The sequence below is a fragment of the Rana temporaria genome, chromosome 4 (assembly GCF_905171775.1).
Source record: "Rana temporaria chromosome 4, aRanTem1.1, whole genome shotgun sequence".
In the NCBI taxonomy this organism is placed as follows: domain Eukaryota; kingdom Metazoa; phylum Chordata; class Amphibia; order Anura; family Ranidae; genus Rana; species Rana temporaria.
In genome coordinates, this window is record NC_053492.1 from 10,380,056 (window position 1) to 10,407,400 (window position 27,345).

A 27,345-nucleotide genomic window follows, 5' to 3' on the forward strand; every position below is an offset into this window, starting at 1 on the left:
TAAATCCAATTGGTCAGGGAAATTGGAGGTGGAGTCATTATTAATTTGTATGCAATACACAACATGTTATATTATTATAACAAAGTATTGTAGAAAAGATCACACCATAGAAAAAGGGGGAAAAGGAGAAAATAAACTCGGATACTAAGGCCAGATTTGTGAAAGAGAAACACCTTAACAATTACCACCATTTTATTCTCCAGGGTCTGTGCTTTCAAAATATAATTGTCGGGGGCTTTAACTAACTGTGCATTTTAACGTGTGTGCAAAAAAAAAGGAGATCAACACTGGCTCTGAAAGGGTTAATGTCAGATAACTGGTATTACCCTCTCGTGGTCACACTCAGCAGCCAAGGTGGCCGACACAGACAAGCCCATCTAGTGGGACACTGAGGATGCCATGCAAACATAGCAGTCTACATGGACAAGTCAGGCAAATGCACCGCTGGAGGGATGCCGGAACTGCCATGTTTGCAATGACAATGGCAGTAGGGAATGCATGGGAGCCAGGTAAGTAAATGCTGCATGGTCAGATCTAGGGAGGTGCTGGATTGGGCTGCATCCCTCCAGATTTTAATTGTTCACCCCAACCCCCACCCACAGCACATACATATGCTAGCGGCAGCTCCTCCTGTGGCTATCAGTGGGTAGGTGTGTCTGCCGGCCATGGTCACTATAATGACAGTTCAGTGGCAGCCACACCTATTCTGGGCTCTCTACACAGCCAATGATTATCTGCAGTAATCGCTGCTGGACCCACTTTGTGCTGATGTAAAGGAAGACAGGACTTCAATGAGTAACATTTCCCACACTCAGGACAGGAATATGCTTCTCCCCTGTGTGAGATCTCTGATGTCTGCAAAGATGGTACTTATCTAAAAAACATTTCCCACACTCCGGACATGAAAATGGCTTCTCTCCCGTGTGAGATCTCTGATGTTTGGAAAGATTGGACTTATCTGAAAAACATTTCCCACACTCCGGACATGAAAATGGCTTCTCTCCCGTGTGAGATCTCTGATGTTTGGAAAGATTGCTCTTCGCTGAAAAACATTTCCCACACTCCGGACATGAAAATGGCTTCTCTCCCGTGTGAGATCTCTGATGTTTGGAAAGATTGCTCTTCGCTGAAAAACATTTCCCACACTCCGGACATGAAAATGGCTTCTCTCCCGTGTGAGATCTCTGATGTTTGGAAAGATTGCTCTTCGCTGAAAAACATTTCCCGCACTCAGGACATGAATATGGCTTCTCTCCTGTGTGAGATCTCTGATGTTTGTAAAGCTGTGACGTGTTTACAAAACATTTCCCGCACTCAGCACAGGAATATGGCTTTTCCCCCATGTGCAATTTCTGATGTATGGAAAGACTGGACTTGTGTGAAAAACATTTCCCACACTCAGGACATGAAAATGGCTTCTCTCCCGTGTGCGATCTCTGATGTGTGTAAAGACTGGACTTGTGTGAAAAACATTTCCCACACTGAGGACAGGAAAGTTGCTTCTCCCCCTTGTGAGATCTCTGATGTATGGAAAGATTGGACTTCTGTGAAAAACATTTCCCGCACTCCGGACAGGAATGTGGCTTTTCCCCTGTGTGAAATCTCTGATGTCTGGAAAGACTGGACTTCTCTGAAAAACATTTCCCGCACTCCGGACAGGAATGTGGCTTCTCCGCCGTGTGAGATCTCTGATGTTTGTACAAATTGCACTTCACTGAAAAATATTTCCCACACTCAGCACAGGAGTATGGCTTTTCCCCCGTGTGCAATCTCTGATGTGTGTAAAGACTGGACTTTTGTGAAAAACATTTCCCACACTCAGGACACGAAAATGGCTTCTCTCCCGTGTGAGATCTCTGATGATCGAAAAAATGTGGCTTCTTTGCAAAACATTTCCCACACTCAGCACAGGAGTACGGCTTCTCCCCCGTGTGCAATCTCTGATGTATGGAAAGACTGGACTTGTGGGAAAAACATTTCTCGCACTCAGGACATGAAAATGGCTTCTCTCCCGTGTGTGTTCTCTGATGTCTGTAAAGAAGTGACTTGTTTACAAGACATTTCCCACACTCAGTACAGGAATACAGCTTCTCCCCTGTGTGCAATCTCTGATGTATGGAAAGACTGGACTTGTGTGAAAAACATTTCCCGCACTCAGGGCATGAATGTGGCTTTTCCCCTGTGTGAGATCTCTGATTAAGGTCAAGAAAGGACTTCTGTGAAAATAATTTCCCGCACTCAGTACTGGAATACGGCTTCTCAACCATGTGAAGTTTTTGATGAATTTTAAGATTGGCCTTTTGTGAAAAACATTTTCCGCATTCAGTACAGGAATACGGCTTCTCCCCCGTGTGAGATCTCATATGCTCATTAAGAGTGGATTTAAATTGGAAACACTTCCCGCACTCAGTACAGGAAAACCTCTTATCTGTTGGAAGGACGGCACCGTCCCTCACAGTCTGAGGTTCCTCAGGATAAGAGGAATACGATGGTCCATCTACACTGTGTGGCGCTGGATGGACATTTGAGGTAGTCGGGTTTTCTCCTGGACTATACTGTGTGATGTCCTCGTCTTCTACTTTACAGTCTGGAGACAAAGTGAGACAATCCTCTGAGGTTTTCCTCATCTCCCGTCCATCTACTAAAATAGAAATAAAAAGATTATTACTAGACATGAGCAGATTGGTTCCCCTAAACCAGGACTCCGCCCACATCAGGCAGCTTTGTCTCTGAGGATCTTACAATTCCACCCTCAAGGTAACTAGTAAATGGGTCCTCTGATCTCCTACCAGTTAATTTCTTTATTCATGGACCTTAGTCAGAGAGTGAGGAAACAACAAGAACTGTCTTTTATAGGAGTGACAATTATGAGGGGATTATAGGACGAGTGTCCCCACCCCCTCTATCACTCATTGCCATTTTCCCAACACAAGAAGTACTACACTTCATTATTTAGTCCATGATTTAGTCATGAATAACAGCTGGGCTGAGCCCCACCAGAGGTCAGAGAGTGAGGATGGGGGAGAACAACCAAGACGAAGACTGGACTGATCCTGAAGACCACCATTATTGGGTTATTGACTCATCACTTTCTGTTTAAGGGTCCAAAGGATGAGGATGGTATCACATTATTATCACCATGTAAAAGCCTGTGCTCCAATAAAATCATCAGATATAAAATGTCCAGCTGGTAGAAAATGGGTGTAACAAAATACAATACATATTATGTGTATATATAGCAGTGGGTAGAAGGGAGAGAACAGAAGTCAGGACTATGTAATGTACAACATATGGTATAAGATACAAGAGATAGGACTATATAGTTTTCAGAATGATGTAAAGAGTATATAGGGAAGGGGTCAGGAGTATGTAATGTACAATATAAATTATATAGTGTAGGTGTCAGGACTCATAATATTGGTATTCAGTAATCAGTGGAAGCTTGAATGTTTACTTAAGTCTTAAGACAAGTTGCAGAGGTCCCACACCGCCGCCTCCCATCTACTGAGACTGCACTCAGTGACTTGGGTCTGAGACAATACAGACATTACCCCTCCACCCGGCACAGCCAGCAAATAAGAGAGTAAGTAACCCTGGGAGAATTGTTCTGTCTGAGGTCTTACTAGACCCGGGCATGGGGCAGAAGACCCCCAACTACCTAGGTCCTACTTTCACCAATGCCTAAGTCGCCCCAGAATCTCCATAAATCCAGTCTAGATACATAAATTGTGTCTGCAGCACAGAGAAGGAAGATTATCTGAAAGAAATACAAGAATACAGGATGGGGAACACAGCTCAGGAAAGTGACCAGGGGATTACAGGCTGATATCACCCAGTGCTTGCCCTACTTTGGACCAATCAGTGAGCAGTATGGGTGGAGGGATGTATTTAGTGTTAATGACCCACCTGTGCTGATCTCTGTAGGAGTGTCCTCCTCTATAAATGTCCCCGTTATTCCATTCTCCTCCATAGACTGCTGATCATCCCTCACATACGTCTCTTCTTCTTCTTCTGCTTTAATCTCAGCTTTAGAATCTCTCAGGTCTCCACTCTGAATATAGAATAAAAATGACATCAATGGTAACAATGCAGATAATGTACAGATCCTAATGATACTATCAGTGATTGTTCCTCATCTACCTGATGATGGTGGGGGATGGTGTGACCTTTCTGTGTGGAATCCCGGGAATACAGAGGACGGGGACATCTCTCTGGTGGGTTCCCATTACTGGATCCATCTGTAGGAAACACACACACTGACTGAATACATTGTTTCTATGTGTTTATCAGATGATGGGGGATTTAGATGGACCCTCCGTACTGCTCTCTCCTTTACAATAAAGTCTCCTCTTACCCGGTGATGTGAGGGGCGGCTGATTGTCCATCATGACGTCCTTGTAGAGATCCTTGTGTCCTTCTAAATACTCCCACTCCTCCATGGAGAAATAGACAGTGACATCCTGACACCTTATAGGAACCTGACACACACAATGATACAGTCACCATCCAGACACATCCCTTGTCTGTTACTGGATAATGTCCCAGAATTCCCAGCACCGCTCACCTCTCCTGTCAGCAGCTCCATCATCTTCTTGGTGACTTCTAGAATCTTCTCCATGTTGTGTCTCTCAGGTTTTAGGGAGTCACATGGAGGCACTGTGATAGTCATATGATCCCCTGACTTCACAAGAGAAAATCTCTGTATTAAAGAAGCAATAGGAATATCATGTTAAAATCCTCCTCACCTCTCTGGTCAGGTCTGTGTTTTATTAATAGAGATAAGAGTGATGTCATGTGACCTCCCAGAATCCTCCTCACCTCTCCGGTCAGCAGGTAGATGATCTCCAGGGTGAGGTTTAGTATCTTCTCAGTCGTGTGACTCCGGTCCTCCTCCATCCTCATTGGTGCCGTCATTTGATCTATACAGGTCTCCTTGTAGACGGATAACTTTGGGAAATGAAAGTAAGAATTATTTGGATGGTATCGGTCACACAATAATAGGGTGTGGATGTGAGGGGGTAAAAGGAGGGTTGCTGTATATTTTAGAACTACGGCCCCCACGGGAACACATTTAGTTTGGACTATTTATTTAGAAGTCTTGTTGAAGCAAATAAGGCTATATATTAATGTAATGATATTGTATTAATCATGGGTGTATGCTTGACATTACTTTAGTAAGGCTCCATTACTTTCAGAAAGGCCTAGAACCTTTAGTTTTAATGAAAAATGAAATCTTACAAACTAGTAACAAACAGAAGGGCATGGCAGCTTAACCTTCTAAGTACATAACAAGCCCCTTTCTAAATCAACATGATAGTTTATTCTGCCTGCTTACATTACCTAGATTAAATATGCACTATTTGAGAAATGGTAAAAGATTTAAAGTGTTCTACCTTAAATTATACTTTGATATGATGTGTTCTATAAAGATGAATAATCTATATTTTAATTATGTACTCTGTGGTAGTGTGGTCAGGTGTGTGTGTGCCTGGACTCCCTCCCAAGGAGTCCAGGCTTGCAAGGGAGAAGACAGATAGGCAGATTCAGAAAGATTTAGGCCGGCGTATCAGTAGATACGCCGGCCTAAGTCAGAATCTGCGCCGACGCAAATTTAAGAGTATTCTGGAAACCAGATACGCTTAAATTAGGCTCAGATACGAGCGGCGGAAGTGTCTTACACCGTCGTATCCTAAAGTGTAATTTTTAGGCTGACATCTAGGTGGCGCTTCCATTGCGGTCGGCCTAGAATATGTAAATGAGTAGTTACGCCGATTCACGAACGTACGCTTGCCCGACGCAGTAAAGATATGCTGTTTACGTAACGCATTTTCAGGCCTAAAGTTATTCCATCAAATAGCTGGAATAGTAATGTTAAGTATGGCCGTCGTTCCCGCGTCGAAATTTGAAAATTTTACGTTGTTTGTGTAAGTTGTCCGTTAATAGGGCTGGACGTAATTTACGTCCACTTCGAAACCAATAGGACTGTGCGGCGTACTTTGCCGCAATGCACACTGGGATATGTAAAGGGACGGCGCATGCGCCGTTCGTAAAATACGTCAATCACGTCAGGTCACCCCGCATTAACATAAAACACGCCCCCTCAGCCGAATTTGAATTAGGCGTGCTTACGCCGGCCCGACTTACGCTACGCCGCCGTAACTTAGCAGGCAAGTACTTTGTGAATCATGTACTTGCCTCGCTAACTTACGGCGGTGTAGTGTTAACACGATACACTACACCGCCGCAAAGTTAAGGCGGTCTTTCTGAATCTAGCTAAGAGAGTGAAGATCTGCACTGTGAAATCCAGAGACCCAAGCCCGAGGTTGCTGACAGGAGTCAAGAGGGCTCCATGTGGGAGCCTGAGCAGTGGTGCTGCCGCTAAAGAGAGCCAGGTGGCTCAGTATTTTTATTTGCAATGTTGCATGTGTAAGCCAGGATGCTGAATATACGGTTATTTGTTGCTGATGGTGAAAAACCCCTGTGAAGGAAACCCTTTGCTTTCATAAAAGTGGGCCAACAAGCCCTGAAATATTACTATTTTGTGTGGACTGTTCTCGCTAGCGGGCGCTACACTAGAGCTGGTATATGGGGAATATTACTGCGCTGCCTGAAAAGAATAATAAAGGAAGCAACTAGGTGCCTAATAAGGTTAATGGGACAAGCAGCTGACATAAACAAACTAATGATTTGTATGAAAAGGTGGAAGGATAATGTGCAGTGCTAGGGGAAGTGAAAATATTAATAATAAAGGGGTGAGAAAATTGTAAAGAACATGAGTGACATGCACATATACCAAAAATGTGTAGTATGTCAAAATTGTTTCCAAAACTTGCATATCACATACAGTGTAATACAATACTGATAGTGCATAAAGAATGTACATCAACAGTAGTGGGATAAAGGGAAAAAAATACCAACAGTGTACAAGACTAAAAACTCATGTGTGTAAACCAGAGTGATAACCTTATAAAGTGTCCACATCGGTGTAATATCTCTATCACAAAGTTCAAAACTCATATGTGTAGACCAAAGTAATGACCATATAGAGTACACTACACTAGAGCTAAATAACCCCCATCTCTTGTATCATGTCGGCAGCCTCTTACCATCTCCTGTATCATGGCTGCAGTCTCCAACCATCTCCTGCATCAGGGCTGCAGTCTCTAACCATCTCCTGCATCAGGGCTGCAGTCTCTAACCATCTCCTGCATCAGGGCTGCAGTCTCTAACCATCTCCTGCATCAGGGCTGCAGTCTCTAACCATCTCCTGCATCAGGGCTGCAGTCTCTAACCATCTCCTGTATCAGGGCTGCAGTCTCTAACCATCTCCTGTATCAAGGCTGCAGTCTCTAACCATCTCCTGTATCAGGGCTGCAGTCTCTAACCATCTCCTGTATCAGGGCTGCAGTCTCTAACCATCTCCTGTATCAGGGCTGCAGTCTCTTACCATCTCCTGTATCAGGGCTGCAGTCTCTAACCATCTCCTGTATCAGGGCTGCAGTCTCTAACCATCTCCTGTATCATGGCTGCAGTCTCTAACCATCTCCTGTATCATGGCTGCAGTCTCTAACCATCTCCTGTATCAGGGCTGCAGTCTCTAACCATCTCCTGTATCAGGGCTGCAGTCTCTAACCATCTCCTGTATCATGGCTGCAGTCTCTAACCATCTCCTGTATCAGGTCTGCAGTCTCTAACCATCTCCTGCATCAGTGCTGCAGTCTCTATACATCTTCTGTATCGTGTCTGCAGCCTCTAACCATCTCCTGTATCATGTCCGCAGCCTCTAACCATCTCCTGTATCATGTCCGCAGCCTCTAACCATCTCCTGTATCATGTCCGCAGCCTCTAACCATCTCCTGTATCATGTCCGCAGCCTCTAACCATCTCCTGTATCATGTCCGCAGCCTCTAACCATCTCCTGTATCATGTCCATAATCTCTGACCTTCTCTTGTCTTGTATCATGTCTGCAGTCTCTGAGGGGGGAGCCTGGAGTGGCTTCAAAAGTGAGAGCGCTACCAGGATGGGGATCAAGGAAGGAGTTAGACATGTGTGGACTGTGGAGAGAAGACTATATGATAAAACCAGATCCACCAACCTTGAGCCGCCTGACTGAGCCTTGCACGGTGTACCTGAAAGGAGGTCAGTGACGGCGCCACCAGACCAGTCTGAGGGAAGTGAATACAATAATGCAAAGGGGCACTGATATAAAGGTTTCCCCTTATATCAGTAACCTCTTTTTACCTTAATGTACTCACTCTGCGGAAGGTGGACTCTAGTCCCACCACATCAGAGTTCCAGGTGTTCCCCTTTACATCAGAGTCTGCAGGATTCCCCCTTAGAATATAAGGGGAACTCTGATGTAAAGGACAATGCTGCAGACCCTAATGTAAGTGGGAGCTCTGATGTAAAGGGGAATGCAGTGGACTCTGATAAAAAGAGGTCTCTGGTGACCAGAGCCCCCCTTTACATCAGAGTTCCCTTGCACTGTAAGGGGGAATCCTGCAGACTGATGTATGGGGAAATTCTGTGTGACACCATCCTGAGGGCGGGGGAGGGTCATGGAAGCAGGGTTCTTCAACCGTAACATGGGGTCTGTACTGATGAAGGGGGTGGTTTGTCCTGAAGGGGGGGGGGGGGGTTGTACTGAGGGGTGGAGGTTTGTCAGTAAATTTCATAATTTTTGCCAGTAAAAAATTGGTGTTGTTTGTAAATTTTGGCATCCTGCCAGTAGATTTCACTACGAGCGGTTGGCAACACTGGCCTGAAGGGGTTAATCTAGGTTTCCACACTATATATCTGTGTATCATCATCTGCTGGAGATAAAAGACGTCACAGTGACTATGGAGGAAGAGGACGGACATGACGGGGTTACTGGGTGTAAATAGAAAATAAGATCTTATTACCTCCTCTGCTGCCACTTCCAGCAATGTCTCCTCTCTACTTCCTCCCGACTCACCTCTCACCCACAACTTCTTGTCTGTACCTGACATCACTTCCTGTCTGTAGCCCATAGAGACTTGCTGTCTAGGTATACGTGAGATCATCACCTTGTGGAGCTCAGAGGAACTGCAGCCCCTAGAAACATCTCTTACAGCATAGCTCCCAACTGTCCCTGATTTCGAGGGACTGTCCCTCATTCGGAAAACAAAGTCCCTCTGTCCCCCTTTCCTCCTCATTTGTCCCTCATTTTGGTCCGATCTATATAGTTGTGTATAAAATGCACTTTTTAAAATTTCAAAAGGTGTTTTCCAGAGCTAAACCTTTCATCTAATTTCTAAATTGCTGCATTTGTAAATTTCAAAAGCCAATATAAAAAAAAAAGTAGGAGGTAAAAAAAAAAAGCACTTATGGATTTAACTAATCCTTTTTTGTATATTTCTCCTTTAAGGAGGTGTGTCCTATGCCTACATACTTTTGCTAATAGGTTTCCCATTTCAGAAAGTTGGGAGGTATGATTAAAGCGGAGGTTCACCCCTAAATTACACTTTTTCCCCTTAGATTAATGCTCGTTTTGTCTAGGGGAATCCGCTAGTTGTGTTAAAATATGAGCCGTACTTACCGTTTACGCGATGCATCTTCTCCGCCACTTCCCGGTATGGGCTGCGGGAGTGGGCGTTCCTTCTTGATTGACAGTCTTCCGACGGTCGCATCCAACGCGTCACGATTTTCCGAAAGAAGCCGAACGTCGGTGCGCAGGCGCAGTATAGAGCCGCACCGACGTTCGGCTTCTTTCGGCTACTAGTGACGCGATGGATGGGACCGTCGGAAGCCTCTCGGAAGACTGTCAATCAAGAAGGAACGCCCGCTCCCGAAGACCCATACCCGGAAGCGACGGAGAAGATGCATCTCGAAAACGGGTAAGTACAGCTCATATTTTAACACAACTAGCCGATTCCCCTAGACAAAACGAGCATGAAGCTAAGGGGATTTTTGGGATTTTTTTTCTTATGGGTGAACTCCCGCTTTAAAGCAGGCTTTCTCAACCCGTGGTAGCCAGAGCCGGCGCCATGCTAGCACTCTAGCTCCTGCTGCTGCTGCTTCCTTTCACTATACAGAAGCCACCACCCGGAGAGTGACAGTCTAAACAAGCAACTCTCCGGGGCGGCTCAGTGGCGTCGCTAAGGGGGGTGACACCATCCTAAGGGCGGCGGAGAGTCATGGAGGCAAGGCTCTTTAGCCGCAACATGTTGACGTCATGCTAGCCCTGAGGCCGCTTTCACACTGAGGCGATTTGCAGGCACTATAAGCGCTAAAAATAGCACCTGCAAAGCACCTTGAAAGAGCCTCTTCTTTAACTCCAATGTCAAAGCCTGAGGGCTTTCACACTGGAGCCGTGCGCTGGCAGGATGGCAAATCTTTGAGGCGCTGTAGGAGAGGTGTATACACCGCTCCTAAAACACCCCTTCCCATTGAGATCAATGGGCAGTGCTGCCGAACCGCTTGCGGGCCGTTTTAACCCTTTTTCGGTCGCTAGCAGGGATTAAAAGCGCCCAGCTAGCAGCCGAATAGCGCCCTAAAAACGACGGTAAAGAGGCGCTAAAAATAGCGGTGCTTTACCGCCGACGCCCCCACCGCTTCATTGTGAAAGCAGTCTGAGTGAGACTCCTCACTCCTGCTGCCTCCTTTTACTATACAGAAGCCCACCATGGCCACCTGGAGATTGACAGTCTGAGCAAACTCTTTGTGTGGCTGCACACTGAATCCTCCTCCGCCCAGGTGCATGAGGGTAGAGGGGTCTGCACTGATAGAGAGGGGGTAACCCAGAAGGAGGGTCTGCACTGATGGAGGGGGGTTATCCTAAGGGGGTCTAAACTGCTGTAGGGGGGGTTATCCTGAGGGGGGGTCTAAACTGATGTAGGGGGGTTACATTAGGGGGGGTTATCCTGACCAGGGTCTACACTGATGGAGGGGGATCTGCACTGATTGAGGGGGGTTATCCTGAGCGAGTCTACACTGATGGAGGGGAGGTAGGGTGACCACATTTCCAAACTACCATTCAGGGACACCCTCCCTTCCCAAAAATGTGCTTGTGCTGTAACTAATCGCAGCACAGTGATTGGACACAAGTGGTGGGATTTATGATTTCTCCAATCACAAGCAGGGGGCGGGGATTGTGCTCCTCCAGGCATTCCCGTCCAGGACAAGTACTGTCAGTGAGTAAAGCGGTGATGTGGCGTCCTTTTTTGGGGGCATCAGATTGGCCCGGGGGGTGGCTGTGTCAGTTTCATTCCGGGACACTGTATTGTCCTGGAATGAATGTGCCCGGGACAGACCTGCAAAATGCGGGACTGTCCCGGGCAATCCGGGACACGTGGTCACCCTAAGGGGAGGTTATCCTGAGGGGGTCAACACTGATGGAGGGGGGGGGGGGGTTATCCTGAGGGGGGTCTGCACTGATGGAGGGGGGTGGTTTGTCCTGTGGGGGGTCTGTACTGAAGGTGGGGGGTTTGTACTAAGGGGCGACTACAGTTGGTGGAGGGGGGATGACACCATGTTTCCCCACACCAGGTGACACCAACCCTAGTGACACCACTGGTCCTCCCCTCCTCTCCTTGTGTGTGGGACATACAGCAGGTTTATCCCGATGTTTAACAGAAATTGGGTCTAATTTGGGATTTTGTGTGTCAGTTTGGGATTGTATGTGTGGGTGTCATTGTGTTCATTTGTGATGGTATGTGTTTATCTATCAGTATATGTGTATCTGTCATTGCAGCATGCACACATACAACAATTTTGAACATGATCAAAAAAACATCACAAACACATACTGACATTACACAAACACACACACAGAAACCATGACACCCAAACAATAGAAAATATTTTCTCGAGACAGGAGTACTTAGGACTTTTTTTTTTTTAGACCTGCAGGGGTACTTCACCGTAAAAGGTTTAAAAACACTGGGCTAGATTCAAGTACATTTGCGCTTTTTTTACGGAGGCGCAGGGCAACGTTTTTGCCCTGCGCCCCCGCAAATTTACTGCGCTGCCCTTGATTCACGGAGCAGTAGCTCCGTAAATTGCGTGGGCGCGCCGGCAAAATGCCCGGCGTAAGCGCGCGCAATTTAAATGATCCCGTAGGGGGCGGGAATCATTTAAATTAGGAGCGTTCCCGCGCAGATCGTAGAGCGCATGCTCCGTCGGGAAACTTTCCCGACGTGCATTGCGGCAAATGACGTTGCAAGGACGTCATTTGCTTCAAAGTGAACGTGAATGGCGTCCAGCGCCATTCACGAATCACTTACGCAAACTACGTAAATTTGAAATTTCGCGACGCGGGAACGGGTATACGTAACATTGTACGGAAACAACGTAAACTGCGTACGCAGGGCTCGCGTAACGTTGTGAATCGGCGTTAGTATGCAATTTGCATACTATACGCTGAGCACAACGGGAACGCCACCTAGCGGCCATCGCAAGAATGCAGCCTAAGATAAGCGGGCATAAGAGCCTTATGCCGCGCATATTTTAGGCTTCAGTCGGCGTAACGAGGTTCCTGAATCAGGAGCATTCGTTACGCCGGGGCAAGTAAGCAATTGCGCTGTGTAACTATGGTTACACAGGCGCAATTGCTTCTTGAATCCAGCCCACTGTCGTAAAGGGTGTTTACTTTTTTTTCTAAATTCCAGCCCCCCAATGTACCAATAGAGCCTTCATGTACCTTTTTTTTTTTTTTTACCAAAAAAAAATCTAAGCTTTTCATAAAATCTACAGACACTTCACCTGTCCTCATCCATGTTTGCAGATCTATCCATTAGTAATGCCTTACTTCCTGATCAGATTGTAAGTCATGACACAGGAAAGAGTTGACCAGCTGACCTCATTAGCACACACCCTGCATCATCCACCCTCCAATTCCCAGCTGCATATTTTTTAATTGAAATGCAATTAATCAGTGATCACCCTTCTCACTAAATACACAATCAGATTGCATAGTGTATGACCATCTTTATACAATTATATGGAAGGGAGTGGACAGAAACACTCAGCTGTCGAACCCCATTCACAACTCTGCATAGCGGGAACTCGCATTTACACATGCGTTTTTTTTTTTAGCGGTGGGGGGGGGGGGTTGTTTTAGCATTTCCACTCATCACACATAGGGCAGCCCATCCACCTGAATGTGCCGCCCTACACACAGCAATCGCCCCAGAGAAGCTTCAGAACTTTTTTTAGAGTGGAGTTCGGTGACTTTTTTACTGCAATTTTTGGTGCCATGCATTTCTGAAATGTAAGGAAACGCATAGATGTAAATAGAGCCTCATTGTTCTTGTGTTATCGCACCAATTTCACTTTCAGGCCCCATTCACATCTAGCATAGTTAAGCAAACGTTTTGTGGCTCCTGTGACACACATAGGGCACCCTGTGGATTTCAATAGGATGCACTACATGTGGCTCATGGACATTTTGATGTTTTGTTGGTTTGCGTGTTTTTTAATGTGCGCTTTGCAGCATTTTCCCCTTGTTTATTTCACATGGCAAAATGTGTGTTTTCTTCTGTGTTTTATGTGTTGTTAACAATTGATGACACTGAAAGCGCAACTAGTAATTTTCAGTGCATAAAGGTGGCCATACAATCTACAATCTGATTGTACAATCTCCTTTAGAGTTACCAAAATGTAAATAATAGGAGGAAACATCTATCTAGCCAATCACTCTATATCCAATCAGGCAGACCCTTACACCAGGGTTTGACAAATTTGCTTGGAATCTAGGAGCCAGCTAAAAAAGTTAGGAGCCAGAAAACGCGCCCCGTCCCAACGAGCTTGCTCGCAGAAGCGAACACATACGTGAGCAGCGCATGCATATGTAAACGCTGTTCAAACCACAAGTGTGAGGTATCGCCGCGATTGGTAGAGTAAGAGCAATAATTCTAGCCCTAGACCTCCTCTGTAACTCAAAACATGCAACCTGTAGATTTTTTTAAACGTCGCCTATGAAGATTTTAAAGGGTAAAAGTTTGTCGGCATTCCACGAGCGGACGCAATTTTGAAGCATGACATGTTGGGTATCAATTTACTCAGCGTAACATTATCTTTCATAATATTAAAAAAAATGGGGATAACTTTACTGTTGTCTTATTTTTTAATTAAAAAAAGTGTAATTTCTTTCCAAAAAAGTGCGCTTGTAAGACCGCTGCGCAAATACGGCGTGACAGAAAGTATTGCAACGGTCGCCATTTTATTCTCTAGGGTGTTAGGATAAAAAATATATATAATGTTTGGGGGTTCTAATTAGAGGGAAGAAGATGGCAGTGAAAAATAGTGAAAAATGACATTAGAATTGCTGTTTAACTTGTAATGCTTAACTTGTAATAGTAACGGCCACCACCAGATGGCGCCAGCTCACATCTGGTGGTAATAACTTGTAATACCAACGGCTCACCACCAGACGGCGCCAGCTCACAAAGCCAAGTCGCCAGGACACCATTTCTAGTCGCCATGGCGACCTGGCGCCGGGGATTTGTCGAGCCCTGCCTTACACTACATGGTAGATCTAAAGAACATTGTACAATCAGATTGTGTAGTGTATGGCCATCTTCATACACCTAAAATTACTAGTTGCGCTTTCAGTGCCATTAATTGGTAACGGCGCACCAAACACAGAAGCAAACACACATTTTGCTATGTGAAAAAAAAACTAATGGGAAATGCTGCAAACGCACAGTAAAAAACACGCAACCCACAAAAAACGCCATGTTTGCTTACAGCACTTGCAGAGGAAGGGCCTTCTTGTCCATGATAGAAAGCTTCAACCACTGATCGCTGGGCTCAAGAGTAGGGATGAGCTCCGGCGTGTTCGCACACTCCATGTGCAGAGCCCACCAGGAAGTCGGCACGGCGTTGCACTAATCACAGGCAGGGAGACATTTCCCGATGCTCGGCTGCAGAGATCGGGAAATGTCTCACTGCTTGTAAGTAGCGCCGTGCCGACTTCCTGGCGGGCTCTGCACATGGAGTGTGCGAACACGCCAGAGCTTGTCCCTAGAGCAAAGAGTCAGCCTGAAGGTACTTCATTGGGGGATCATTGTGACCTGGGGAGGTTGGCAGTAAAGGGGGAAAGATTGGGGGGTTGTTTTAAAGATTTTCTTTAATCTAATATTCATCTATTAACAATATTAACACATGAATGAATGGAGTTGGGTCTTTGAGAAAAATGGACTTGGATACATTTAAAATATTTATATTTGTGTCTGGATATGGAAAGGTGAAATATATAAACCTTTAGAATAGGGCTGTGCAAATTAACTTTTAATTAATCGATTAATCTTAAAATGTTTTGATCGATTAACCACTTCAATACCAGCCCATTGTCATATGACGTCCACAAAGGACATCTACCGGTCCGGGTGGACGTCATATGACGTCCTGGGCTTTGTGGGGGGATATCTGAATGATGCCTGCAGCTAGAGGCATCATTCAGATATCCTTCTCTTCTGCCGGCGATTCTGTGCACCATAAGAATGATCATAGCGGCGGTTCCGTTGCTTGATCGTTCCTTTGTTCCGAACCACATTCAGACAGAAACGTGACTCAGAACAGGGCTTGAAAGGAGGGTGAGGGGCGCTATGTGTGCTGCATACTAGTTTCATTGCAATGCCCAAAGGTATCCTATAGTCTATACTAAAAAATGTACTGTGCACCACTAAAAAGTTTGGGTTTGGCTTGAAGAAAAAATGGCAACCCTACCTGTAGTCCTCCTGTGTTCCTCTGCCCTTTTTCAAGATGGTGGCTGTCACGGACCCCCGTCCTCAACAGGATTATGTCCTCCGTATACGCTTCCTTTGTCTGGTACCAGCACGATCCAAGACCGCTTAGCCCACCCAGTCACTTGTAGAAGCAGCAGTGTAGAGTGGAAAACATAAGGCTATTCACAGGTACAGAGAGATATACACTCAGAGGACAACCTCCCTCTTTGCATAATAACACAGGGTGGGGTAAACTTTACCTCCTCCAGTAATAAGAGACACAGGTACATTCAACTTTTCAACAGTAGACCGCCTTATAAGCAGGGAGGCTGTTGGAGAAATCACCCCTCCCTTCTCCACCCTGCCCCCGGTCTACATGCTAGAAACACATAACATCCCATAATAGGTTGCCCCCAAGGCAATAAGAAACAATAGAACAATGGGATACAGCACCACCTCAAACAATCTAGCAGTTGGGAAGGTGGAATTAATTTATCTTTTTATATATATATATATATTGTACAGGACGCCGTGGCTGGGTCCTGGAAGGACGTTATATTTCCCCTCTGTTTTGGACTGTGGTCCCTTTAAGGGAACAGAAAGGGTTAACACACCTGTCTAAGGAAGTGGTTTAAAGCAAGACAGGAAGTTGTAGGGGAGTGTGGAGGAGTATAGTGGAGACTGTGCATGGTGAATGGTGGACAAGGAAAAGCTGTGGAAAGCTGTGAAAGCACTTGGTAGTGTCCTGCCTGGAAGCATGCTATCTGGGGAACTCAGTCTCATCTACAAGTCGGTGATCACTGCCTGTGGTATTAATGTGAGAACACCAGCAATTGTATTCACGTAGCTTTAGGTGCACACTGTGCAGAGGACATAGTACACCAAGTGAAAATACTTGCAGATCACTGCCTGTGGTATTAATATGAGAACACCAGCAATTGTATTCACATAGCTTTAGGTGCACACTGTCATGAACAATCCCATCCACCAGATGGCAGTAGCGGCGCATCCGCGCGCACGGGTGCATGCAATCGCGGCGCGCGGGCACGTGCAGACGCCATTCTGGCACCAAATTTGGACATTTAAGGTATCTGACACTGGGGCCTCTTGCTGTTCGGTCTACAGCGTTCCTTGAGACCATCTGTTACCTGTTTACCTCTGCTGAACCTGTTCATGAGACCCGGCTTGTTCCTGATTACCCCTGCCTTCCACTTGTTGTGACCATTCTTCTGTCTCATCCTCTGATCCTTCTGCTGCCAGCCAGTTGCTGACCCGGCCTGAACCACGACTCTGCCTCTGCCCGCTGTACCTGACTGTACCTGATCCGCCAACTAGTGTATGACCTGGCCTGTTCGGACTTGTAGCTGCCTGTACTACGGTACACCTCCCCCGTTGCTGCTGCTCTCCGCTTCCAGTGTCTCTGCCTCCAGTCTGCAAGCCGTCCAGTCTGCACCTGTACCTCTGACGCATCCCCGGAGACCACGGAAGCCTCACTCAGCTCCAGTACCATTACACCAGGCGCTTGTGCGACTCTGCATTCCCGAACTCCCTGTCTGCTCTACCAGGGGACCCGGGATCAGAGGAGTAAGGGCTGCCGCTCAGCCACCAGGTACGTGACATGCACACTGTGCAGATGAGACACTACACCAAGTGAAAATACTTGCAGATCACTGCCTGTGGTATTAATATGAGAACACCAGCAATTGTATTCACATAGCTTTAGGTGCACACTGTGCAGAGGACACAGTACACCAAGTGAAAATACTTGCTGATCACTGCCTGTGGTATTAATATGAGAACACCAGCAATTGTATTCACGTAGCTTTAGGTGCACACTGTGCAGAGGACAAGGTACACCAAGTGAAAATACTGCAGCGAGCACAATCACCTGCATGCCTGTCAGTATATTAGGAAGAGCATACAGGAACGGATCTAGCTAAACTCAATACAGTGTATAAATATATATACAACACCTGGGATGCATATATATCCTCTACACACTGTAACTGTAACTGACTCGCCTGCCTGCCTGCTCTATCTAACTCAATTGAAATTACACTGTCTCTCTCTCTATCTTTAACCACCGCCACAACACACTACACAAGGCCAACTTCCAGGCGGCCTTATATAGTGTGGGGCGTGTACTGAATCCCCTGAGGCATAATTGGCTTTGGCCAATTATGGCTCTCCGTTTTTTGTACGCTGTGATTGGCCAAAGCATGCGGGTCATAGTGCATGCTTGGCCAATCATCAGCCAGCAATTCACTGCGGCAGTAAATTATGGGCTGTGATGCGCCACTTGAATTTGGCGCCAACGGCCGTTCGCAATTCGACGAACGAGCGAACATACGATGTTCGAGTTGAACATGAGTTTGACTCGAACCCGAAGCTCATCCCTACTGGAGGAATCTGTACAATATAAGGCATCAGGAAATTTGTATCTTTCTGCAGAAAACAGGGGAGATATTGGAACTTTAATTCATGGTAACTAGTGATGAGCCAAACTGTCCTGGGTTTGGTTTGATGTTGAACCCTGGATCCGAACCCCTTTGAAATCAATGGTAACTAAATCTGTCAAGTTATAAATCCTAATTTTATGGGGTTTTTGATAGTTCTGTACGACTGCGCCAAGTGTGTGGGCGGGGTCATACTCACCCATGCACGTGGGGGTACCTCTTTTGCAGGTTTTCTCGTACACACGGCCGGGTTTTCCGATGGGAAAAAGTTAGTCGGGAATCCCGGCGGGAAAAAAGAGAGCAGGTTCCCCTTTGTCTAGCGGTTTTTGGCAGTTTTCCCTTTGGAAAAACCGCGAGGAAGCATACACACGGCCGGGATTCCTGGCCAAAAGCTCTCTTCACAGTTTTCCCGTCAGAAACCCTGCTTGTGTGTACAGGGCATTAGAGATTTTCCCTGTGTACAGCAATTAAAGTACAAAGTTTCTCTGAAAAGTGACTTGTCTAATGTCACTACACACTGCAACTTGCATTAGGAGGGACGTACAGTGCCTGCGCCCACTCCACCAGTCCCACTGAGCACATAGCACAGACCTCATGCATACTCTCACTTAACTCTTCCCTGCTAGTACCGCGTGACCAGGCCATTAATCTCCGTAACACGGGTTCAGATCCGGTTGCTGTTGGATTCCAACCACTAGTATGGGAGCCAGAACACAGACCCCCTCATTACCGGAGGACCAGTCACCTTATCAGGTGCTAAGCTTAACTTACGGTTGCTTGTTCCTTCACTTGTTTACCCATAGCAACTACATTCCTCTTTTGTCTTGACGAGTTAACCATCTGTAGTAGTGTTAATTCGTACCCCTCTAGTGCTTTACAGAGGCAGGTTATTTGGAATACACCAGAACCAGCATGGACCACTTTAAATAACTTAAGACCAGGCTCATAAAGGTTACTAAGATAACTTTACTGAACATGATGTGGCATACAGTTCAATATGAACAACGTCCTTTCCCTAATCCGGACTATAATGATGTAGTGGCCAAGGCATACCTCCAAAAGGTGAGATTTCATACTGGCATCGTCCATGGCTTGGGTGTCCTCCACAATTCCTGGTTCCTTCAGCAGACTGCAACATTAAAACTCAACAGAACCTGCATTCTTACTCACGCTTCGGCTCCAGGACCTTAGCTGTCCTCCTTTTTATAGCATAGGTGGGCCAGCCAGGGCCGGCCCTATGATGGGACCGGGTGGTACCATGGGTACCAGGCAGCACTTTTAGGGGGGCAGCATTCTGCCCCCCGCCAGACAGCCCACTCCGCTGCCTGTGAGGACACTCACAGCCGGAGGGGAGCAGTCTGCGAGTGAGAAAGGCAGGTCGCCGCTCCCTCTGAGGAACCTGTTGTGCCGAGAATGGTTGCCCGTCGGAATCTGTTCCCCCTAGTTCTCGGCTCCGATCGAAACTCCGCCTCTCCAGCCCTCTGCATTGCCGCTCCCTCCTACTCTACCCACAAATTCTTATGATCCTAATACCGCCCCGTCCCCGTGCGTGTCCCCGGTACAATGTTATTACTCATTATGGCAGATTGGATAGCAGCGTTTGCCCCCGGGAGACAGCCTGTGTACAGGATATATCTATGCCTATGTGGTTCGGATGACTTTGACTATTTTCCTCTCTTGTCTGTCCTGAAGAAGCCTCATGGCGAAACGCGTAGACGCACAGGGGACATTTATAGGCAACATACATACCTGACGTCTTGTATGGTTTTCTTTTTAATGTTGTTTTATGTAACTACTTTGTAATAAAATTATATATTTTTTGCTATTCCTGTCTGTGTTGCCTATAAAGTCCGACCATTGGTTGCTTTCCTTAAGCAATTTTGTCTTTATCACATGAATAGAGCCATGACGTGATTTTTTTTTTGGGGGGGGGGGGGGCAGAATTTCATTCTTGGTCCCAGGCAGCACAATGTCTTGGGCCGGCACTGGGGCCAGCTAGGACCAAAAGCTCATGAACTGAGCTAAAACAATTGATGCTGACTTACTACACTAAACACAGTTTCAACCTAACTACAGGCCAATAGGTAAGGGGGTGTCAAAAAGGACTTGGCAGTTCCCTGGGGAATTAAATGTACCCAGGAGCAGCAAATTTTATAGCATATTTACAAACACACATGGGACCGAATCCGCAGTATGGAGACCCCATATACAGTACCTATCCCCATTCCACACAAAGCCGAATGACAGCTCCCATAGTCAGGCATGATGATGTAACATTCTATTCACCACACTTTTGCTTATGTGGTCGGGGATTCACAGCCACACAAGTGAATGGGCTGGGTGGTGTCAGTGGTTGATAAGGACACAGTGGCTAAAAGCAGCTTCTGCTTCCTTAGCAACAGATGGACACATGCCACAGATGAGGACTCTATTAAATTTTGCATACTGCACTTAGGCGCCTTTCTTTCCCTTTTTTTGCCATATACTCCTGACCATTGCACTCCGTATGCTTGGATGTATATGGGATACTCCTGACCACTGTACTCTGGGCTGTGCATGATATACGTGTATGTATTCTACTGTGTCAGCCCTATTGTCAGTAATATTTTATCCTTGCATCCATAGGCGTGCCCAGGCACACCCTAATCATCCCTGCTGTGCTCTTGTTCTGCACTGACTGCCTACACTCTGCAACATGTACATGATGTCCCTGTGTGTAACTCAGTCACCCAAAACTGCCTGGGGTAATGTCCGCCGGCAAATAGTGCTGCGAGTGGGAGGAATGAGCAGGGAGGGAACTTGCCGCGGAGTAACCCAGCCTGGAGCCGCATAAGTCGATGCAGCTTCTATAGTTCCGGCTGCAGGTCCCGCAGGCGCCGGCGGAGTGATCTACATGTCCCCTCCGTCCTCTCTCTCGCTTTGAAGCAGCGGACTAGCGGAGCCTGGATAGTGGCTACAGCCTGCTGGAATCAAGGTGAGAACTGAAGTGAGAGCCGGTGCCCTATCTCTGCTCGGGGGTGGGGGTTGCAAGTGCTCAGTGTCCGGTTGGTCCTGTCTGTTCTCCCAGCCCCTCCCTCACTCCACTAACTGTCCAATGCCACACTCCGCCTCCCATTTGTGTCCGCCCAACGCCGCCCACAGTCCAACCCTCTGCATGCAATGAGCTGTGATTGGGGTTTTGTGAGAAGCTGGGCGGGAGATCTGAAACAATAGCAGCTATAGCTGCATAAGCCACCTAAAGGGGAACCAGCCTGAGAGAAGGAAGGCATAATTGGTAAGTAAAACTTTTGCACACAGAACAAAATCCCTGCCTCCCCCCACCACCTTTTGCACTGCCCCCACTCCTGCCTCCATCTCTCCATTCTCTCTCCCCTTCTCACTTCCTCCTCTACCCCCACCTCTCTCTCTCCCCCACCTCTCTTTCTCTCCCCCAACCTCTCTCTCCTTCCCCACACCTCTCTCTTTCCCCTGCTCTCTCTCTCTCCCCCCCCCCAACCTCTCTGTATGTATGTATGTGTATATATATATATATATATATATATACATACATACATACATACATACACACACACGTGTGTTTGAGCTTTGGTTTGAGGTGCACACCCCAATGCAATAGGCTGCGCACGCCTATGCTTGCATCTATGAAGACTGTGGTATGAAAGGAAGAAGACCTCGGCATAAAACTATAAATTAGCTTGAAATGACTCGGCTTTTAAAAAAAAAAAAAATAAGTTCAACTTCAATTATACAACATATTCTTAACTCTGAAAAGTGAAGGACTACAGGTCCCAGCATGAACCCCTTACCGCTTAGCATGTGTCACCCCCCCCCCCAACTAGTGAAGGACTACAGGTTACAGCATGAACCCATGAGATCTAAGGGGGGGGGGGTCACATCCTTAGATCTCAGGCATTAATGCTTGGACTTGTACTCCTTCACTAGTTGCTTCAATTGGTTGGCTCTTAACTGGTCCCTAGAGGGGGGCTCTCTAGGGACCCTGATGTAAGTAGAGAGGCCTCTCTGGGGACCCTGATTTAAGGGGGCTCTCAGGACCCTGATGTAAGAAAAGGCTTTCTGGGGACCCTGATGTAAGGGGGGGGGGGCTCTCTGGGGACCCTGATGTAAGTAGGGAGGCTCTCTGGAAACCCTGTTGTAAGGAGGGCTCTCTGGGGACCCTGATGTAAGGGGGGCTCTCTGGGGACCCTGATGTAAGGGGGGCTCTCTGGGGACCCTGATGTAAGGGGGGCTCTCTGGGGACCCTGATGTAAGGGGGGCTCTCTGGGGACCCTGATGTAAGGGGTGGCTCTCTGGGGACCCTGATGTAAGTGGGGCTCTCTGGGGACCCTGATGTAGGTAGAGAGGCCTCTCTGGGGACCCTAATGTAAGAAAGGGCACTCTGGGGACCCTGATGTAGGTAGAGAGCCCTCTCTGGGGACCTTGATGTAAGAAAGGGCTCTCTGGGGACCCTGATGTAAGGGGGGGTCTCTCTGGGAAACCTGATGTAAGAAGGGGGGTCTCTGGGGACCCTAATGTAAGGGGGCTCTCTGGGGACCCTGATGTAAGGGGGGCTCTCTGGGGACCCTGATGTAAGGGGGGCTCTCTGGGGACCCTGATGTAAGGGGGGCTCTCTGGGGACCCTGATGTAAGGGGTGGCTCTCTGGGGACCCTGATGTAGGTAGAGAGGCCTCTCTGGGGACCCTAATGTAAGAAAGGGCACTCTGGGGACCCTGATGTAGGTAGAGAGCCCTCTCTGGGGACCTTGATGTAAGAAAGGGCTCTCTGGGGACCCTGATGTAAGGGGGGGTCTCTCTGGGAAACCTGATGTAAGAAGGGGGGTCTCTGGGGACCCTAATGTAAGGGGGCTCTCTGGGGGCCCCGAGGCAAGTAGGGAGGCTCTCTGGGAACTCTGTTGTAAGAAGGGGGCGCTCTGGGGACCCTGATGTAAGAAACGGCTCTCTGGGGATCCTGACGTAAGGGGGCTCTATGGTGACCCTGATATGAGGGGGGCTCTCTGGGTATCTTGATGTAAGTGGGAGGGCTCTCTGGGTATCTTGATGTAACAAGGAGGGCTCTGTGGACCCTGATGTAAGAAGGGTCAATAATAACAAACCATGGGATCCGCACCCAGATATACAACGATATTTTATATATAATATATACAGTATATATTGTAATATTGGGGGTGTTTAGCTCAAGTGGGATATGCGATTTTAAGCGATTCACGCCAGTCCGGAACTATGTTTAAGGGCTTGTTGGCCCACTTTTATTGAAAAGGCAAAAATAAACAAAATCCAAACATAGGTTTCCCACGCAGGGGGTTTTCACTGCCCACACAGAACTGTACCTTTAGCCTCCTGGCTACACATTTCTTTAGTGGGACGCCTTCCCACATCTCCACTGTAGCTCCTCCTTCCGGTTGACATTTGATCTTTCGTTGCTAAAGGAGATGGCACTCTTCCAGCTGTACTTTGCTGACTCTCCCAAATGCAGCGACTTTGCGATTCTTGATGCATTGTTGCTTTCAGCTTGCCACGATCCTCTGTCGGCAATTCGTTTCTCACGTGGTCTGCAGACTTGACATCACCACCGTTGCTACGGGCAACCACATACCTCTCAAACTTCTGATCCGCCTTTTGGACACTCCTGGCACTCAAATTAGGTTTCCCAAACATGGTCGCAGACCTTTGTCTGGCCATGTCACCTTGTCTTGGCGACTGAGACAAAGGGCACTTGGAGTCAACATGCCCCCACTCACTGCACCGCAAACAGCGCTCTTGCTTCATCGCCTTAGCAGGACTTCCCCAACTGCAGCCGCTTTCAAACTTAGGACTTTGCACATTAACAGCTGGCCTGCTTGTACTAGCGTTACCAGGGGCAACCACATGCACTTCCCCTTTAACTGGCGTTGGTTTAGCAAAAAACAGTCTGCAATGCTCTCCGGCAGGCTCAAACCCTTGCATCATCTTTGCAGTCACTCCACCAAACTTTTGCACCGTCCAGCAAAAAATGAAGCACTGTCACTTTAAAGCAAGTTGCTTTTCACTTCATGCAAGCTCTCCTCAGCTGCACACACAGATTGTGCTGTCTCAAGCACACAAACACAGTTCATAAAACAGATGAACTTACTTTTGCAGAGATCTCCAGTTCTGCCAAGATTCTCCTTTCACAGGTACATAACCTGCAATGCCTTTTGCCTGGCTGCACTTCCACACACAGCCAACAGTTCCTGACGTGAACTCACTGTAGAGCAAGGACCCGGATACCACCGTCTTGTGCCCGCTGAGTCCACCACTTGTAATATTGGGGGTGTTTAGCTCAAGTGGGTTATGCGATTTTAAGCGATTCACGCCAGTCCGGAACTATGTTTAAGGGCTTGTTGGCCCACTTCTATTGAAAAGGCAAAAATAAACAAAATCCAAACATAGGTTTCCCACGCAGGGGGTTTTCACTGTCCACACAGAACTGTACCTTCAGCCTCCTGGCTTATACGTGCCAAAGAAAATACAGAGCCACCTCGCTCTTGTCAGCAATAGCACAACTGCTCAGGCTCCAGCATGGAGCTCTCCTGACTCCTGTCAGCAACCTTAGACTCAGGTCTCTGGGGTTTCACAGTGCACACCTGCACTATCCAGCTCTCTAGCTACTTCAGTGCACACCTGCACTCTCAGGGTTCTCCCTTGCCAGCCTGGACTCCTGGGGAGGGTGGAGCCCAGAATGCTGGTCCTGAGTCTGCTATCAGGCCCACACACACCTGCACAATCAGTGTGCTGATCTTTCTGAAAATCTGGACCCAGGACTGGGGATTTCATCCCACCCGGATCTCTACGAAATCCCCGGGCTCCAGGTCCCAAAGTGGACTTTACTAACAATTGAGGCAACTGGAATGCCAGTTTCCTCTGTAAACTGCAAGCTTCCTGGAGCCCCTCAACCAGTCCAGTTGAAAACCCTGGGTTACCACACCCCTGGGGTACCACACTACTACAATATATATATATATATAAAAATAATATACATGTGTATACCCACCCAAGTGTATGACTTTCTTTACTTCGCTGTTATGGGCTCTAGCCTCAGATCTTTGATAGACTTTGCAACACCCCTGATTAGCGCTAAACTGCTGCCCTGTAAAGGCTTTTAAAGCGTCACCTATGAGCAATGTTTGAATATCGCAGTTTTTCGTCATTGCACCCACACACTTTTGTTTTCATTCAATACATTTTTATTATAATTTTACTTAGGAAAATGACTTGTCCGGAATGTGGAGGCGGAGTCATTATCAATTTGTGTACATTACGATACACAACGTGTTACATTTTTATAACAAAGTATTGTAGAAAAGATCACACCATAGAAAATAGGGAAAAGTAGAAAATAAACCAGGATACTAAGGCCAGATTTGTGAAATAGGAACACCTTAATATAATATAATATATAATTGTTGAGGGTTTTAACTAACTGTACAAAAAAACGAACAGCAACACTGGCTGTGAAAGTGTTAATGTGAGCAAAATGGTATCACCCTCACGTGTCCATCCAGCATGCCCCCCGGGCCTCATGTGGCCCCCAAAGAGTTTTGCATGTGACTCGGGGCCCGTCTGGAGGAATGTCGGGGATGCCATGCAAACATAGTCAGGCAAATGCATGGCTGGAGGGATGTCGGGGCTGCCATGTTTGCAATGACACCGGCAGTATGGAATGCATGGGAGCCAGGTAAGTAAGTGCTGCATGGTCAGATGTAGGGGGGTGCTGGAGTGGGCAGTATCCCCCCAGATTTCAAATGTGCCCCCACCCACAGCACATACATAAGCTACATTCACACCACCGATTAGGGCCTGTGTGAATTGTAGCGGCAGCTCCTCCTGCGGCTATCAGTGGGTAGGTGTGTCTGCCGGCCATGATCTCTATAATGACAGTTCACTGGAAGCCACACCTATTCTGGGCTCTCTACGCAGCCAGTGATTACCTGCAGTGATCGCTGCTAGACCCACTTTGTGCTGATGTACAGGAAGACAGGACTTCAGTGAGGAACAATTCCCTCACTCAGGACAGGAATATGGCTTCTCCCCTGTGTGAGATCTCTGATGTGTGGAAAGATAGTACTTCCGTGAAAAACATTTCCCGCACTCAGTACAGGAATACGGCTTCTCCCCTGTGTGCAATCTCTGATGTCTGGAAAGAGTGCTCTTCGCTGAAAAAAAATTCCCGCACTCAGGACAGGAATATGGCTTTTCCCCCGTGTGAGATCTTTGGTGAATGTAAAGATTGGACATCTGTGAAAAACATTTCCCACACTCAAGACAGGAATATGGCTTTTGCCCCGTGTGAGATCTCTCATGTGCAGAAAGATAAAACTTATCTGAAAAACATTCCCCGCACTCAGGGCATGAAAATGGCTTCTCTATTGTGTGAAATCTCTGATGTCTGGAAAGATTGGACTTCTGTGAAAAACATTTCCCGCACTCAGGACAGCAATATGGCTTTTCCCCTGTGTGAGATCTCTCATGTGTAGAAAGATAAAACTTATCTGAAAAACATTTCCCGCACTCAGGACATGAAAATGGCTTTTCCCCCGTGTGAGTTCTTTGGTGTATGTAAAGATTGGACTTCTGTGTAAAACATTTCCCGCACTCGGTACAGGAATATGGCCTCCCACTTGTGTGCAATCTCTCATGTTTGTGATAAGATTCTTTTAACGCAAAACATTTCCCGCACTCAGAACATGAAAATGGCTTCTCTCCCGTGTGCAATTTCTGATGTGTGTAAAGACTGGACTTTCGGGAAAAACATTTCCCGCACTCAGGACAGGAATTTGTATTCTCCCCTCTGTGCAATCTCTCATGTGTGTCATAACTGGATTTGTTTGAAAAACATTTCCCACACTCATTACAGGAGTACAGTTTTTCTCCCGTGTGAAGCCTTTTATGTGTGACAAGAGCTGAATTTAATGTAAAACATTTCCCGCACTCAGAACAGGAATACGGCTTCTCACCTGTGTGAAGTCTTTGATGAGTTTTAAGGTTGGACTTAAATGAAAAACATTTTTCACACTCAGTACAGGAATACGGTTTTTCCCCTGTGTGAGATCTCATGTGCTCATTAAGAGTGCATTTAAATTTGAACCCCTTTCCGCACTCAGTACAGGAAAACCTCTTCTCTGTTGGAAGTACGGCACCGTCCCGCACAGTCTGAGGTTCCTCAG

The 27,345-nt window shown here is 47.0% G+C and overlaps 1 protein-coding gene across 1 annotated transcript; it reads right to left on the minus strand.

Annotated features, from left to right (window-relative positions):
* Positions 1-266: 266 nt before the first annotated feature.
* Positions 267-27,345, minus strand: LOC120935872 (oocyte zinc finger protein XlCOF6-like). Its single transcript, XM_040347909.1, has 2 exons — positions 26,187-27,345; positions 267-2,244 (listed from the first exon to the last, which is right to left on the minus strand). Exons 1-2 carry the CDS (start codon positions 27,233-27,235, stop codon positions 789-791), a joined length of 2,505 nt encoding a protein of 834 aa, XP_040203843.1. The 5' UTR covers positions 27,236-27,345; the 3' UTR covers positions 267-788.